The sequence below is a fragment of the Thermoascus crustaceus genome (genome assembly GCF_041956765.1).
Source record: "Thermoascus crustaceus strain CBS 181.67 unplaced genomic scaffold VTN00scaffold_1, whole genome shotgun sequence".
In the NCBI taxonomy this organism is placed as follows: Eukaryota; Fungi; Ascomycota; class Eurotiomycetes; order Eurotiales; family Thermoascaceae; genus Thermoascus; species Thermoascus crustaceus.
This window is the reverse complement of record NW_027192527.1, coordinates 1,584,500-1,600,781: the sequence shown is the minus strand read 5'-3', so window position 1 is coordinate 1,600,781 and position 16,282 is coordinate 1,584,500. Positions and strand designations below refer to the sequence as shown.

At 50.9% G+C, this 16,282-nt stretch overlaps 9 protein-coding genes across 9 annotated transcripts; 4 read left to right on the top strand and 5 right to left on the bottom strand.

Moving 5' to 3' along the window:
* Positions 1-698: 698 nt before the first annotated feature.
* On the bottom strand, positions 699-1,018 carry VTN00DRAFT_564 (uncharacterized protein; the record flags this gene model as incomplete). Its single annotated transcript, XM_069432192.1, has 2 exons — positions 699-926; positions 983-1,018. 2 exons carry the CDS (start codon positions 1,016-1,018, stop codon positions 699-701), a joined length of 264 nt encoding a protein of 87 aa, XP_069291271.1.
* Positions 1,019-1,060: 42 nt separating this feature from the next.
* Positions 1,061-2,089, bottom strand: VTN00DRAFT_563 (uncharacterized protein; the record flags this gene model as incomplete). The annotated part of the gene is made up of 6 exons (XM_069432181.1): positions 1,061-1,102; positions 1,156-1,239; positions 1,302-1,334; positions 1,394-1,441; positions 1,508-1,886; positions 2,076-2,089. The coding sequence occupies 6 exons, from the start codon at positions 2,087-2,089 to the stop codon at positions 1,061-1,063; spliced, it is 600 nt and encodes a 199-aa protein (XP_069291270.1).
* A 3,698-nt stretch (positions 2,090-5,787) lies between these two features.
* On the top strand, positions 5,788-6,865 carry VTN00DRAFT_562 (uncharacterized protein; the record flags this gene model as incomplete). Its single annotated transcript, XM_069432170.1, has 2 exons — positions 5,788-5,952; positions 6,002-6,865. The coding sequence occupies 2 exons, from the start codon at positions 5,788-5,790 to the stop codon at positions 6,863-6,865; spliced, it is 1,029 nt and encodes a 342-aa protein (XP_069291269.1).
* A 264-nt stretch (positions 6,866-7,129) lies between these two features.
* Positions 7,130-8,203, bottom strand: VTN00DRAFT_561 (uncharacterized protein; the record flags this gene model as incomplete). The annotated part of the gene is made up of 4 exons (XM_069432159.1): positions 7,130-7,229; positions 7,304-7,381; positions 7,484-7,801; positions 7,962-8,203. The coding sequence occupies 4 exons, from the start codon at positions 8,201-8,203 to the stop codon at positions 7,130-7,132; spliced, it is 738 nt and encodes a 245-aa protein (XP_069291268.1).
* Positions 8,204-9,240: 1,037 nt separating this feature from the next.
* On the bottom strand, positions 9,241-9,522 carry VTN00DRAFT_560 (uncharacterized protein; the record flags this gene model as incomplete). The annotated part of the gene is made up of 1 exon (XM_069432148.1): positions 9,241-9,522. The coding sequence occupies one exon, from the start codon at positions 9,520-9,522 to the stop codon at positions 9,241-9,243; it is 282 nt and encodes a 93-aa protein (XP_069291267.1).
* Positions 9,523-9,607: 85 nt separating this feature from the next.
* VTN00DRAFT_559 (uncharacterized protein) lies at positions 9,608-10,744 on the top strand (the record flags this gene model as incomplete). The annotated part of the gene is made up of 3 exons (XM_069432136.1): positions 9,608-9,704; positions 9,771-10,078; positions 10,136-10,744. 3 exons carry the CDS (start codon positions 9,608-9,610, stop codon positions 10,742-10,744), a joined length of 1,014 nt encoding a protein of 337 aa, XP_069291266.1.
* A 241-nt stretch (positions 10,745-10,985) lies between these two features.
* On the bottom strand, positions 10,986-11,979 carry VTN00DRAFT_558 (uncharacterized protein; the record flags this gene model as incomplete). Its single annotated transcript, XM_069432125.1, has 3 exons — positions 10,986-11,215; positions 11,288-11,340; positions 11,432-11,979. 3 exons carry the CDS (start codon positions 11,977-11,979, stop codon positions 10,986-10,988), a joined length of 831 nt encoding a protein of 276 aa, XP_069291265.1.
* A 660-nt stretch (positions 11,980-12,639) lies between these two features.
* VTN00DRAFT_557 (uncharacterized protein) lies at positions 12,640-13,535 on the top strand (the record flags this gene model as incomplete). Its single annotated transcript, XM_069432114.1, has 3 exons — positions 12,640-12,756; positions 12,813-13,449; positions 13,510-13,535. The coding sequence occupies 3 exons, from the start codon at positions 12,640-12,642 to the stop codon at positions 13,533-13,535; spliced, it is 780 nt and encodes a 259-aa protein (XP_069291264.1).
* An 11-nt stretch (positions 13,536-13,546) lies between these two features.
* Positions 13,547-14,868, top strand: VTN00DRAFT_556 (uncharacterized protein; the record flags this gene model as incomplete). Its single annotated transcript, XM_069432103.1, has 3 exons — positions 13,547-13,575; positions 13,663-13,893; positions 14,772-14,868. 3 exons carry the CDS (start codon positions 13,547-13,549, stop codon positions 14,866-14,868), a joined length of 357 nt encoding a protein of 118 aa, XP_069291263.1.
* Between the last annotated feature and the right edge of the window lie 1,414 nt (positions 14,869-16,282).

The window sequence follows — 16,282 nt, the reverse complement described above, 5'->3', positions numbered from 1 at the left end:
GGAGAAAGTTTCCTATCACCGAGTTAGTGGCTTAGAAGAGATGCAATGTCAGTTGCCTTTCAGACCCAACGAACGGGTAGGGCGCTGTCCTACCTTGCAAGGATGCAGATATCTCCGATCGCAGGTCTTCAGACCTCCTCAGAGAGCGAGATGACAACAATTGCCTTGTCCCGGGCGCGGTTAAAATCTTTCGAGGCCCAAGACCATGCGGCCATGCAAGTGGGGAGCGGCGGGCGGGAAGGTCTTCCAGTGGGGAAGGGTCCCTGGGGAACCGTGCGAGGGATCAGATGCTTTTGTCAGCCAACCTCGTCCTGGCTCGAACATGTCTTCGAGGTCGGGAGAAGCACGATAAGACTTGCTCTCCTCCGCTGAGAGGAGGTTGACGCCGGAGAGCTTCCAGCTGTCCGGTCCATCGTTCTATTGGCCTACGTGATGTGATGTACGACATGCCGCGCCGCGTCGGTGGATGCACACGTGGGTGCAGGCAGCCTTGCCACAGATCCCGAGGAACACGAAGAAAACCACCGCATCCCCATGCTACCTCGATCAACACATCTGTTCCGCCTTACGTTGGGACCAGGCGCTGCTTGCAATTGCAAAGATACGACCTGAAAGATCTGGTAGATTGGAACCCGCGCCCGTGGGCCTCTCTGGCGAAATATATTCGATTTTATGTGAACGTGTAGACATAAACAACTTCAAACCGTGATGTAAAACCAAATGCTGCCATTTGTCGCCCTGCCTGCCCATATCCGATAAACATTCTCATGGTGAGGTGGTGGAGAATAAATCGGAACCCAGTAGCACCTGAGAATTTCGGGGTATAGTTCATCGAACTGCCAAGTACCGTCCGTAATCACAGCCATAACGAGAAAAAGGAAAAAGCTTGACTGGCCGCCAACTCCCAAATCCCAAATCCCTGGAACCTGCGACTCCCAAAGGTTACAGTCAATCACTGCATCGCTAGAACAAAAAGACACACGGCAAGCCCAACTGCAGGAGCAGAGCTATGCCCCATAGGAAATGCACCAGATTCGTCACTTCGTCAACTTCATCAACTTCAAAGATTTTTGAAATGCTCTTTTGCATATTGCTCACAGGCCTGGTGACAAGGTCAGCAGGAATTGGAGATGAGGGAGAGCCTGAGACTCTTACCTTGGCAGGCTTCCCAACTTTCTGTCCAATGACTTTCCATTTGTTCGCCTCGTATTCTTTAATGGCTTCACGTAAAGCTATGGACTATGGTATATATTAGAACCATCTCATGGGGACGTCAAATTTTGGGTAAATATTAAATGTACCTCGTCTTCGGCGAATTCAGCATAATGCATGTCCTTTAGCAACGGTCAGTAAAAGATAAAACGAATCCAAGCCAACGAATTAGGAGTCTGACCTTGTACCAGTGTTTCTTCACACTGCCCTCCGTTCGATTGGGGAAAGTCTAGCAAAAATGAAGAAATGTTAAGTACTCGAACGGTGACTGCCAAGTGAGGTTTGCAAAACAAACCTTGGCGATCTCACTCCAGCTGCTACCAGCATCGCGCATTGCCTTCAACCGCTGCTCTTCTTCGGCAGTCCATGGGATGTTCGTTCTTCCTTTCTTCTTCCCCGTGGGTTCCGGTGCAGTGGCGGTAGAGGTGGGATTGTTCCCAGCTTCACCTCCGCCAGTGGTCGCGGCGGGAGCAGCCATGGCTGTCGTAGAACCTGACTGGGGGGACGCACGGCGTTTACGCGGGTTGGAAGGAGGCACTTGTGCTGGCGGCATAGGAACACCCTCGAAAGAAGCGGGTCCGGGGAAGGTGGGCACTTGTTGCTGCTGCCCTAGAGGCTGGGCCGACGAACTGGTGGAGACAGACGTCTTGATCCGCTTGGAGGTTGGAGGGGATCTAGCCGACCACAAGCTGTCAGTCAACGGATCGAGCGTACGACACATATGATATTGAACGCGCAAGCGACAACCGCGAAGAGTTCCTGTGGAAGGAGCCTCACAGAGGACGCTGGAGACCACGAAGGAGACTAGCAAGTCAAGACGACACTCACGACATTGTGAACGAGGACGTAATTTCGCGACCAACCTCAGCTGATTCATCTGCCCATACAGAAACTTATATAAGCGGGACAGCAACCCCGACCACGGGTTTCCTGTTCCGGCTTGTCGACGGCTCTCGAGGGTAACAGTGTTACACTAGGAGCGACCGCAAGCACGGGCGCGCCACAGGCGTGGTGGGCGCGGGCGAAGGAGGTTCAGGGCTCGGAGTAGAGGGAACCTTGGGAACCTAGGATACAGAGAGCTGATGGGAGCCCGCGTGGGGTGGCTGGGGAAGGGCGGGTGCGCAGGCGGTAGGACGCTTCGAGCCTGTGGACTGGAGGGGCTGTGGGCGGAGGAGGGGCACGTCACTCGGAGCCCATGGTTGAGGGCGTGCGGGTGCAAGAGTTCACAGGCAGTAGCGGACACCGAGAGAGAGGAGAGCAGAGAATGTCCGGCTATACATGAGAGGAAAAAAGGGTAGTGCGGGAGATGTGCACAAGTGCGGACAAGACCAGGCGGGGAGGATGCAAAAAGCTCCAGAGTCTCTAGTCACTTGGGCAGAGTGACGAGATGCGAGATCGCGCTGGTCGAGAGACCGGCGGACGCTTAGGCGGGCTTCCGGGGGCCGGGCCAGACTCGGTGGGTGATACAGCGCTCCAGGGCGCCCCTGGCCGGTCTCCACGGTGCGGCCAGACAGCGGCACGCTGCGCCCTCTGGCCCGATACAACCCGTGCGCTACATCCAATAATGCGGGGAAGACGATGGCTGGTACGGACCGATACGCCGTGTTGAGGTGTCTGATTCTCACGAGGACGCTGAACAAGGGGTTCCGGGGACGTCTTCTGCATTGTCTCTCCCCAACTGGCTCATCGTAAACAGCCGCTGGGGAGTTCCAGCAGCCAGCCACTGTCCAGGAATGGCTGCGGACTCCAGTGCTGAGCGAGCAGGGGCTGGAAGCACCCTCAGCGCCCATTACCTATCTTTGCTAAGACAACCACAGCTTGCTTAAAAGAATACCCAGACACATTGTGAGCTCAAATCTCCGTCGTGGATCATATACCCATACGCAGAAGCATAGTTCCCGAACGGTTAGCTCAACCAAGTATGCACTAGAGCAGTGTTTGGTCTGCTGGTGATTTCTACTCCGTATTTATGTATGTACCTGATGGCTATTATTGACCCGGTATCCGTGCTGTCCGCAGTTGCAGCACTGGTGCCGGCCGAAGAACAGGTGATAATGCGAGTGACAGCCACCCCGCCCCAGCCGCCCAAACAGGTCACCAGAAATCAGAAATAATTTATTAAATGACGCGGTAGAGACCTTGGCAAACGTATCGAGGAAAGTGAGAAAAGTAAGTCGTAAGTGGTGACACAGAGGCGTACACCGTTCGTATACTCAAATCTCCGCTTGGGTAATGCTGCAAGGGATCCGAGTTGTCGTCACTAGGTGGATCATGAGCAGCGCTACTCCTAGTTGGTATAGTAACAAGAGATCCGAGTATTCCGTGCAGTTGGCGGCACGTGAGACGGTGGACTTGGCTATTTACCCGCCGTTACTCCATGTACGGTCTAGGTATTCTCTCCGGCAGAAGTAGTGTGGCCGCCGTGAATGTTCGAAATTGAAAAAAAAAGATTGTGGAAACGGTTCACTCGCATGCAGTGGCGGTGCATTCTAACCTCACCCAGCTAATGTCCTATGGAAGTTTGTTTACACTTAGGGTCAGGTCGAGCTTCAGACATGGCAGTACTACGTCTTAGTAGGTGCTATCTTCCAACATATATTACTCTGAGGTATTTGAGTACCCTGGTCCCGCGGAAAGTTCGATCATGGTTAATGCTTGGTTGTAAAAGCCTTAGCAGGGGCATTAAGGCTTTGGGATCTCGTAGAGGGACAACCCAGATAGGTATATGTCAGCAGAGTGGAATTTGTTCGACCTGGGGCTGAATTCAAAGGAATCGAAGGACGAGGATCAATGACGGTGGATTGGTGCTCGTCCTCCAGTGAAGAGAGTTCCATGCAGCTTGCAGTCAAGTCGAAGAGTCGCTCTCGGCATTTCGGGAAATATGTATGACAAAGTCAGGTCTCTGGGTGCTCCCGACGCTTCGTGATATGCAGTGTCCGTATCCATACCTCTTTGCTTGAGGACGTGACCGAGTAAAGCATCTTCCGCAGTCTCATGTTATCTTTCTCAATTTCCCATCCTCCTCGGGTTCTTAACTCTCCGATTTTATGACCTCCGCCGCTCTGTGAATTTTCAAGCTGGCCAACATAGGCGTGTAGGATCCTGCATCTGGGATGTCTCTGTTATTTTCCCCCAAAGCAGCACGTCATCAGTTTCTTTTCCTTTGCACTTTTTTATTTGTGCACTGGCGCTCTTGGCATTGCCTTGTTGGGATGGCGGACTCCTGAAAACGATGTCGGTTACAGCGTTGAAACTCACGTTTGAGCGCGACCAGCCAACCGCTTACTACAAACATCTGCAGAGATATTCTTCCCTACCGGATTCTTCGCTGTTGATTAAAGGGACCTCTCTACTGCCATTTTGCTCTATGTGGTGAAACGTGTGCCGTACGTCAGTTTTTACATCCCTTGTTCTATCTGGTGCTGTCGGATCTTTTTGCGGCCGACAAGCAGAGATAAGCTACCTTGTTTCTCTCCACCACTTTTCCGTTGGCAACATGTACTTCTCCTACATTGATAACCCGATCATGATCTTTGTTTCACCTATCTTCTTAAAAAACTATAGTAAATTCTGGAAACAGAATTTACTCCGATGAATCCTTTTCTTTGGTCATAGTTAAAAGTGGTCTGTTTCAGTGACTTTCCGATTATTGAAACAACGGGTCCTCTCTAAAACCCTCTCTGCCGCTGGGCCCATGGCCACCTCTCGTAGCCGAGCTTTGCCAGCAGTCTACCTGCGCTCAACAACTCCGCTAACAGACTTGACAGCCTTATGCGGTCGTGGACTTTGAAACAGGCTACGGGGTCTCTTGAGGTACTATGCGAAACTACTGACACTCGTCCTGTTTTGACGTCCGATCGACCCAGGGGCTCAAAACCTGACCTGCTGCGCTTTCCTATAATTAGCTAGGGGAGTGTATCAGGTATCTTCGACGGGAAGACCTCAGTTACCCTTTTTGGTTGATTCTTCATGCGATCTGTTATCCTCCTCGCTAAATCGAGCTTGATGGCTCAAGCCCCGTCCCACATTGCCGTGGTAGGTCAAACATTGGAGGATATGAAAGATCTTAAGGCATTTAAGAAAGCTCGAAACCGAAGCACTATTCCACACGGACCCATGAATTTAGAAACAATTTGAGTCTAGGCGTCAACACTAACTCATGCATCGGAATCGTCAGCGTCCAGGGGACGAGTCTGCCCTGCAAAGACTTCTGTCTGGAGAAGTCGAGGTAGATAAGGACACGGATCCTCACGGTGCTTGCTGTTTTTTTTTTTCTGAGTACAACATCGTATCGGTTGGTTGTTGATGGGAAGACTAGTGATTCTTTTCTTTCCTTTACGGCTCTGTTTACTTTTATCTCCCACTGGTTGGGGCTGTTTACATTCTTTAATCTTGAAAACTAGGTCTTGATGACCATATTACCTTCTTTCGTTGTTAACGCAGAGCTATCGGTCGAGTCTGTCCCTTCCAGATTGAACACGGATATAATAGTTCGCGAACTAGAATCGATTACGACGACGACTCCGATACCCGTGGACGTGCCATATAACCTAACTCTGCGGTTAAAATATCGGCATGTCTCCGACTACGACTCGCGGCTCCCCTGTCTCTGGTTCTATCCAGCGCCGGGAGTTCGAGCATTCGGTACCTTCCAGTCATTTGGACCAATCTCAATACAGGGTTCAGAAGCATCATCGGAAGATCTCTACCGGCGGTGGTAGGGCATGGACGGAGGAAGAGGTAAGTACACCTATGTTCCTGGTTTGAACTTTCAACTGATCTTTTATAGGAGGCCTACCTTCTCCGTACCCGTTTACACAAGATGCCCTACAAGCACATCGCTGCACACCTGAAAAAGACGGAATTGGCCTGTCGACTTCATTACCATCAGATGTCGTATGGTGCCAATCGTCGCAAACGAACAGACTCTATATCGTCTACAAGTTCCTGCATGTCTGCTGTTGGCGGAAGAGACGTTACTCCAGAGAATACACTATACACCCGCCTCTCGCCTGTTCCTTCACCTCCTTCCAGTGCTGAATATACCACGGGCAAGCCGGCCTGCGATTCTAACTATTCCCAACTGTCACGGGCCCATGTGCCTATCCTTCCAAAACCGGATACCTCTCCATCCAGGTCGCTACAGCCAACTCCAGTTGACCTAGCCAAGTCTCTGCGCCTTGATACTTCGTTTACTATCTCACAACCCCATAAGCCTGTCGAAGACCCGGCTTACATTGACCCTGCTCGCCTTCGTGCAATTTACGACGCTCATCGCAGCTCATTCTGGTCTATGATTGCTTTGGAGTATTCCCGCGACGCTGCGTTTTCGGGACGTCAACTCGAGGAGGCATTCTTCCATACAACCCTCCCTCCCACCACTACGCATGCACCTTCTCCTCCCACGCCAGGACTAAGCCCCCAGGATGTGACACCTGCTCTATACAATTCGTCTTTCGGTGCTTCTATTTTCCATACGACAGAGAAGAGGGGATTCCACGCTATCAACAATAGCAGTCCAATATCTACGACCAATGTGAACACTGGAGTCAGCACTCGAAGCCCGGTGGAAAGGTGTGCCGTTTCCGCATTATTGACCGTGGAGAAGGAGGTCCGACCTTCTAAAGAACAGAGCGTGGAAATGGCTGTTTGAGGAATAAGATCCTTGTTGATCTATCTATCAATTGAGCGGCTGCATCGCGTTACCTTTTTATTCCAAGCTTTCTTCTACGTGTTTGGGATTTCTCGTTACGACTTCTGGTCTTACCATCCATGAGACCACAGTATGACAAGCAAGTTATTTAGTATATTAAGAATCTATATTCCTTTGCACGGGTAGCTAGAGCATACAGGGCTTCGTCATCAGGACAAGGATCATAATTGTCAGGGACCATTGGGCCGTTCAGCTCAGAGGTATCTAGAAGTCTCGGTCTATACCCCACCGTCCATAATCCCTCTTTGGTACAAATTGGATTCGTTTGCCTTCATAAGTGACATCCTCCATGTCGAGGATAAAGCTGCAAAGGTCCTTGTCAGCAATAACCCAGACCATATCAGTAGATAGATTGAACACGGAGTTTTATAGACAGACCATTTTTTGCTTTCCTCGTCCCAGAGTGCATTTTTCTTGTCGGGATCCTGGTGCCAATAGCCAAGTGCTTGGAGCTCACTGAATAGAAAGGTTAGCAGGCATACTATGTTAAGTACCTAGTATCTAGGTACCTAAACATAGAAAAGAAAGAAAGAAAAAAATTTTTGGGCAATAACATACCGTATAGCCCTCCCAAATGCGATCCGCACCTCATACCGCTTGTCCGGCGGAAACGTATCGAACGCGGTCAGATCTCGACCGGGCAACTTCTCCATCAGGATGAACACAATATATCCACCCGGGACCCAGTCAGTATCTCTCTGCTTTTGTGTCGCAAAGCCTAACAATTTGGGCGTGCAGCTGCAGCCCTTTTTTGTGAGTTCTTCCAGAATATTGATCTCATGATCGGCCCAGTGGCTGATCTGGTTTGATTTGAATTTTGAGTAGTAGGATTTGTCCCGGGAGCACTCCCCAGGTTGATCGTACCATGGAGGGATTCTGGGACATGTGTGTAAGTATATGTAAATAAATAAAGGCGAGTTGCTTTCTTTCTTTCTCCCTTGCCCCTTCCATCACCCCAGACTGACAATGGAAGATGGATGGATAGGTAGGAAGGATAGGTTAGGTAGGTAAGTAAGTGGGGATGGGATGTACTGACTGCATTCGGACTTTCAAGATGGCCTCCCTACCACGCAATGGGCCATCAATCTGGGTGGCAATGCAGACCCCCGACGCTTCGGATATTTCCACGGAGTTGATTTCATCACCGTGGAGCACCCGTTCGCTTAGAAATGGGCTTAGCTTCCATGTGGTGTTCGTTTCGGAGAAATAGACTCCTTCACTGGGCTTGAAGACCAGCCAATGGGACTCTCTTATACTAGTACGTCGGTCTTCAGCCATCAGGTATGTTGTGTGCACAAGAAGTTTGAATTATTTCGTCACCGGCGTTTTTTGAAGTTAATAGAAAAAATGATAACAAATAGTCGGATGTGAACGTTTCTAGAAGAAGATAAGGTTTTTTCCGATGTGATTCGAAGGTGTAATAAACGATGACTCTCTGGATTAAAATAATTTAGATGGCCTCCCGACGTGGCAGGACGAGCGCGGTGGTCTGGACGCGGAGCTCGGACCTTGATGCTGCTTGTCGGTGTACGGAGACAAGACAATTTTGTGCTGTTGGCTGTTGCCAAGACTTGCATGGTACGTGCATGTCGTATCACCTCAGGCATTTCATATGGACATGGACTTAGTATGTGTTTCATAGTACTCCTGAAGTACAGACAGCGTACAATCTCACTACTATCAGCGATGTAAAGACGGGTGTATATGGACTGGCTGGCGATGTTGTCTGAACCTTGGAAGGTCATCAATATAGAGCTCCTTCAAGATAAGAGTACCTAAGTTTGCCAAAAACTTGCATTACCCAAAGTCCCCTCCAAGCCATCTACCTTGCTCCTTTTTCTTTATTGTGATCTAGCGTCTTTTTTTATCCATCGTAGTGTTTATTTTAACACCTAGGCACTTACTTACCTAGGTAGGTACCTTAAGTACTCCTTTCGATACCTTGAAAAGCACGTGAGTTTGAATAGCAATAGATCTGCCAGAAGCTGCTAGGCAGCGGAGACTATCGGTACAGATTTTAGTGTAGAGGGGACCGTCGATCACCGGTGCAACTATTGAGTAGGCGGTACCCAAAGAGGTCCTGTGCTGTACTTACTAGTACCTAGGGATTCTCTGTAGTAGAGCTCCTGAGTAAAAATCAAGTATCAATTCACGTGATGGACACGCGGCCCTCTCCGACGGTGGATGGGATCCACCGGGCCAAGCTCAGTCCCCAGGCTGCAGTGGACAAGCTCCCTTGGGCGAGCTTCGTCATGCTGCCCTCTCTCCGCTTTCGACGTCTTACCTTATGGGTACCTAATCTGTCTCATTCCCTACTACATCGTGCGGGTTTCTCCGTTTTGAAGAATATACCGGAGGATATAGCTCTTATACACTCGTTTCGGAGACTGCAATCGGTCGGTATTATTCCATAGGCCGGCGTCTACAACCCCGAGCTCTCTCACAGGCGTGAAGCACGGGTCTTGCCGCGGAATTGGAACTCCGTTGCCAGCTCGGGATTTGAGGGCAGTTAAAGGCTGCAAAGATCTCATCAAAAAATACAGCGGCCAGCGCAGCTGACTATCGACTCTCGCAATTATCTGGTTCTGTCTGATCATTCGGATGGTAGTCGAAGTGGGATAACCGCCTTACACGTCATCCTCATCGCATTGTCAAAGGAGCCGCCCTGGATTGTCCGCAATAATGATATTCAACATCTTCCGCATACTGGCCGATCTTTCACACGCTACATCAAAATGCATATTAATATGGGCCATACACCGGAATAAAAGTTCCGAAGGTCAGTGAGAGCCGTCCTGTCATAGGTGGGTACCGAATACTGCTGACTACTTTTGCTCCATCGCAGGCGTGTCCCTCCTCACACAGATTCTCTATGCTGTCATATTCATAACTCGCTATCTGGATCTTTCACGACATTCTGCATGGGTTACTTTAGATGGAAGGCTTCAATGGTACAATGTCTTCTTGAAGATCTTCTATATCCTGTCTTCACTCTATATCGTCGTATTGATGGTCAAGGTGTACCCCCGGACAAGGGAGAGAGAGAAGTCGTGGAAGCTGGCTTTGTGGTCGGTTATCGGGTCGCTAGCTTTGACCCCCATCGTGTACGTGATCACCCATTACGGAGCGTGGCCGCGTCATTGGTTTACAGAGGTGAGTCCAGTTGCATCATCATAGACCCTGAGGTGACGTTGACTCAAGCTTGCCTAGTTGTGCTGGATTTTCTCCATCATCCTAGAATCAGTATGCGTGCTTCCACAACTCTTACTCCTCCGCCAAACCACCGTCCCAACTGTTATTGACTCCTACTACCTCCTCGCCTTGGGCTCATATCGAGCCCTTTACATCCTGAACTGGCTGGTGCGTGGATTCGGAAGCGAACACTTCTGGGATCCGATCGCCGCCGTGTTTGGTGTTGTGCAGACCGCTCTCTACATTGATTTCGCCTGGGTGTACTGGTCGCGTCAACGGGTCAAGCTCCGAAACGGTGGCATCGTCGATTCGGACGACCTCAAGAAGAGCTGGATTGTGAACAAGATATTCAATTCGCGCATTACCCGCAGTAGAGAGGAGGAGGCGCCTCTGGACGAAGAGGGCGGCGCGGGCCGTCGCGCGACGACCAACCGGTGGGGTGCGAGGGGTATATCGATCTCAGCGGATGACACGCTGGAAGAAAACTCCCGATCGAAAAATGCTAGCTCTAGAGACGAGGGATTTGAAGAAATCCTGGAGGATGAGGACAATGACCGTTCCGTCATCGATAGGGAGGACGACGGCTCATCAAAGACCTTGCTTAAGCCGTCAGACGGTCGTAGCTAGCAGGCCGGGCACAGCCAACACTACGTTTCAGAATTCTCCTGCAGATTCTGGGATCATCTTTTTTGGGCTCTTCATGCAGGTCTATGTATGGAAATAATGTATCAATTGTGTGATGTTTTTGGATGACTGCTACGTTTGGAATCAAGATAATCCTGGGACATACCGCTGTTGTTCTAGTAAGATGGCGAAGCAACGATTAGGTGACCGACACTATTTATATCAGAGGGACGATGGTGAAGCTCTAAGCCCTGCTGCGCCCGGAACGGTGTCTTAGAAGCCCGCCGGACTGGGTCTCCAGGACACGGCGCAGCAGGCGGCCTCCGGGCCGTTCGAGATGGGCGTTTTGGGAGAGGGCGAATCGATCTGGCTGCGCCATCGTCGGGAGCCCGCAGCCGGGCCAGGACACGTGCTCTGTCAGCCGCAGGATCTCGGTATCCCACGGCCTGCCAGAATTAAGCGCCCACGCCATGACTGTGCATGGGATGGCCCTCTGTGCGTCTTTGCTATCTGTCCACCGTCATTGTCTATGAAGCGTCCACGAACTCCAGCTGGCGGGGGGTCGAACGACTTCCTTAACTGCTTTGGGTGACACGTGGCTAGCGAGCTCAGCCTGAACGTTTGCTGACCATCCCACGATTGACGTGCAACCTTTGCTACGTTTCTTTTGTGTTCAGCTCAGGCGTCTACCAGCAAAGAATCTGATGGCCAATGTCGACACGGACTCTGCTGGCCCAATCGCGGACACAGCCTTCTGCGAAGAGAGCGCTTAACGGATAGCCGTCAGTGATCCCCTTGTCTCCGCGGGGAGAGGCCCCCGTCCCCAGCCAGGTCCTCCCTCCCTCGCGTCTTGCGTACCTGCGCGAGTCGCCGGCACCAACTCCGCAACTCATCTTCCCCGCTTGGGCTCTAAATGATACTGAGTGAGTTTTGACAAACATGAGGGCACCATCGCACGGCCTGCATCGGACTTTGGCCCTGTCAACGGTGTACCCAGTCAGTGGTGCGCTCAGATCCGCAAACGGATGTCTCTTTAGCGCGCGCGTCAACTGATGACTCTGTTCATCTCTTTCTCCTTGTTCTTTGGCAGTGGCTGCTTTCAGAAGATGGGTGCTAGCTGCTCCGCCATCTGTAATAGTTGTCTCTGGCCCCTCGCTCGACATGGCAGGGGCTCGTCCGACTCCAGTTTCCTCGGCCTCAGGCCTGTTCTCTGAAGCGCCGGCTGTCCTGTCATGCATCTTAGCTGGGCTCCTGGCATCTCTCCGTCTCTACCCTCGCTTGCTTATCCAGACTGCTGGGCCCTGGAATCCGAGCTCTACCGTTTTGAGCATTGTGAGCCTAAGGAAATGCGGCCTCCAGTTCGGGCGAGTTTTGGGGGCTGGATTTTTCTCACGTCTCCAGTGGTATGACCCGCTGGGAGGGTGTAGCCTGCTGTCAATAGGCAGGCGCTTAACTGCAGAATATCTTCGAGTCAGAATCTCTTTCTGCGGACTTTCAGTGCGGCACAGCTATGTCCAGCGGGACTTCTCTGGTCGTTTGGAGCTCTCTGAGCCTGTTGAAAAAAGCTTCAAGCTCCTGTTCCTGCCTTGCGAGGCAGCTTCGCTGTCTTTTTGTCATTTTTCGGACATATGAACGTGCGCAGCACCTGGACTTGAGTCTTTCCAGTTTTGTGATCTGAGGGGCCACAACGTGGTTGTCTAAGGGTCGCATTCTTTCTTATAAAGAGATCCTCTCTGACCTTCGAAAGAAGGACCGGAGTAATACTTCAAATTTATCTGTCTCCTTTGTCGCCAGACATTGTCTTGCCGCCGCACCTCGATCTCCCTTACATTAAAGTGTTTCATCCTTTTGCCACATCTCCTCGAGCGCTTCCTTACCCCTATTAGGTGGCTTCCTTCATGCTTTCTCCTGCCCAGTGGGACTCTGTCAATGCAATGTCTTATCCGCACGGGAGCTCAGGCCACCCGCATGGGATGGACGATTATGTCGAAGATACTAGCTGGACATGCGAGGCAGTATGTAGAGGTTGAACTGATGCGGAAATGTGTACTGACCATCTTTTTCTATATAGCCCCCCTTTATCCATCCCTACAGTACCGGAGGCTACCATTCTGGTACCATCTTGACGCCTAGTAGCTTACCCGATAGTTCTTATGCCGATGCGAGACCTAGTCCTGTCTTGAGTCACCATTCCCCGGATTATCAGTACCAATGCATCGGAGATTCCGTTGAGCATGGTCTGGGGATCAGCGGCCCCTTCCCGGGAAGCTTTCCAACGGCGTCTGGTTTTGGCTATTCCCACGGGCACGATATAGACTATGGCGCTTCTCAAGCCATTAGTTCTCCCCAGCCACAGCGGACCAGACGCGGGCGCCGGGCTGCACCACCCATTAGAGAGACGCCTGTGACGATACTTCCACACCCCGAAGGGCTCCAGCGCCTGCAAGAGGAGAGACGTCAGGGTCAGCTGGAGGCCCAGCGGCGTGACCCTCACAGGTCGAGAGCGGTAGGACGAGGCCGAAGAAACCCACAGGCTGAAGAAGAGGATGTTTTCGTTGAGAGACTTAGGCAGCAGAATTTGTCCTGGAAGATTGTTACTGAGAGGTTCCGTGAGAGATTCAACAAAGATACCTCGGAAGCACGTCTGCAGATGCGGATGCTGCGGAGGCGAAAGGAGCGGTCCGCGATGTGGGACGAGGACGATGTGAGTATGTGTGTCACTATTCACTCCATAGTTCGATAAAGCAGCTGACATTCAATCTTTCCAGGTTCAATTGCTTATAGAAGCCCGTGATTACTGGCAAAATGAAAAATACAAAATTATCGCACAGAAGGTATCTTAGATCCCCACCCTCACTGCATAGGAACCGTTGTTCTATGATGCCCGTCAGCTATATTGCATGCTCACGATGCCCTTCCAGCTGCAGGAGCTTGGTGCAAAGCGAACATACACGCCACACCAGTGTGAAGCCCGATTGCGGGCGCTCGATTCCCCACAGACTCAAGAGCCTTCTCGTGTTCCTCCGTCTCGTATATCAGATCCCCAACATCGTCGAAAACGAACTGCAGCGAAGCTATCAAAAAGAAGAGCTGAAGCTGAAGGCGATTGATGCTATTTCGTACCAGGAATTGGCGCTCATTTGCATTTTAGAGTATATATTTAATTTCTTTCTCTATGAAGCAATAACTCTGTGCTGTCCTTTTTTTCGGTCTTTGCATGCTTATTCTTGCGGCACCGATCAAGTGAACGGGAAAAGGGGCCGGGGAGCTTTCCTTGGGAGATTTTTGAGCTTCATTTTTAGTTCTCATAACTACTATTGTCCATTTTTTTTACCATTCTTTGGATATACTTTTTGAGATGAAACTTGATGGCACTTTTATGAATACCTACCGTGTCCTCTAGCTCTCACGAAAGCGTCCAAACTGGTCATAAATCTGGTATGCACCTCGGCTGTTGCTACGTGTGGGACTTCTGAGCCGTCGAATGTCTCAACGCGAGGTGGTCTGCCAGCTCACCAGCAACTTACCCTACAACTCTACTCATGTCCCAGAAAACCAACATCGCGAGGAACATTAACGGACACCTCTGGAAGCTTTCGCGCTACTCTGGTGGAGAACAGGAATACACCCTGTAGGTCTAATAACGCAGATGTAACGACGAATACTCATCTAAGCTTTCTGTCCCCGCTGAATAGGCCAGCGGGTAGAAGTTATTGACAATTGGTAAGCGATCTCCGGTGAACAGTTGAACTGAAGGCAAATCCTACCGTTGTAGCCGCCCACACCACGGCGGTGCTCGGATCCTACAATCGTGGGCGCCAACGATATTAACTAGGTTGAAGAGACCGACACTGGCGAAGAACAGGAGTGGAGCTGTTCTGCCTCGCCGATGTGCAACCAGATGATAAGATACCTATCTCATCTTCCTAGTAGCTTATGGATAGCAGGCTTTCCACAGACTCCGAGCGTATATGTCTGTTGTCCCCAACCCGCCTCGATAGTTCTCTGGCTGACTCCGGGTTGCCGACAGACTGACCAGGGACCAGCCCCAGATTACCCAGAATGGCGCTCGAGGAGCCTCTGGAATCATGTCACTACGCGCTCCTGGAGACTGCCTCAACCTCTAGTCACGAACAGACTTGTTTGCACGCGGGACCCATTCCCTTCGTACTCCGGTAGCTTTTACCCTGGCTAGTAGATATTAGGTGGAGAGCTCTCTAACTTGGACAGGTGTTCCCAAATCAGTCAACCCTTGTATCAGCACGCCTCAAATTTGGCCCCCCATTCATGCCATGTACGGAGTAGAAGACATTACGCAGCGCCGTTGAGAGGAAACCTAGTCAATAGGCCACCAATGATCCGTCCTTCAGTAACATTTACAAGGCAGCCTGACGATGTTCTGAAGAGGGTGTGCATAGCGCCCGTGCGCCATCTAGGACAGTACAAGTATGTACTTTATCGGCATATCATTCTGAACCACAGCCTTGGACAGAAGGTTCCGTGCGTTCCCAGATACTCGGTAACATGGCCCGTGTGCTCTTATCACACCGCTGCTCATAGTTCATGCTAGATCCCGGGATTCCCAAAGTTTCGTTGCTAACCGCAGGTCCCTGGTTCGCTACCTATCTCCTGGAAATTGTGGCAATTTGATGAGCAGGGTAGCAGATTAATGGCCCACCGCGAGGGGTGAGCTCCAGGCGCATTCCAAGGAAAGATTACGACGAGTCGATAATAAGGGCGGAAAGAGCCCCGAAGCTACTGGAGATTAGGTAGGTATGAAGAACCCCTGATATCTTGCTGAGCCTTGCTCATGGTACTGTACCAATCGTGCAGCAGGACAAGTCTATCTCGCTCCGAGTTCCACCTGCTGCTTATCGCAAAACTCAATTTTAATCGTGTCGCCCGCAGCTCTGGGGTCGGATAGAGCTAGTAGGTTCGCATCTAGACGGAGCCGTTTCACTCTAGTGGACCTCCTAGCGAACATATTTATTGCATGCATTGATGCGCTAGTACCTAGAGGTAGGCAAACACATCATAACCCCAGTTTGCGGGGGATCAGTTAATAGTAAAATAGCGCACTGCATTCATTGCAGAATCAAGCTGGCAGAGAGCTAGCCAAGCAGTAGTGATGTTTTCCATCCCGAGAACCCGGGAGCCTAAAAGACAATTGGTTACTAACCCCAGGGGTATTAGGGATAGTACTAGGTCCTAGTATTCGCGCCCCCCCCTCCCCAGCTAGAAGGCAACTAACTCCATACCAGAGTTCCAAACCATCGACGTCTCACCCTTGGACGGATTTCCAACTAGACAGCAACTGGCCCGAACATGGATGCTACCTAGGTAGGAAATGAAATTCCTCTCTCAGCCAGATAGTACAGTAGAGTACATACGCGCGAAGCAGGAGCAGGAGCAGGAGCTTGAGCTGCTCCAAACTGCGCTTTCCACCTACCCCCTGTCGTTGCTGCAACCTAATCACAATTTATTTATTTCAATACTAACCATAATTTACCGATTGATTGAGAGAACCCTGCATAGACAGGC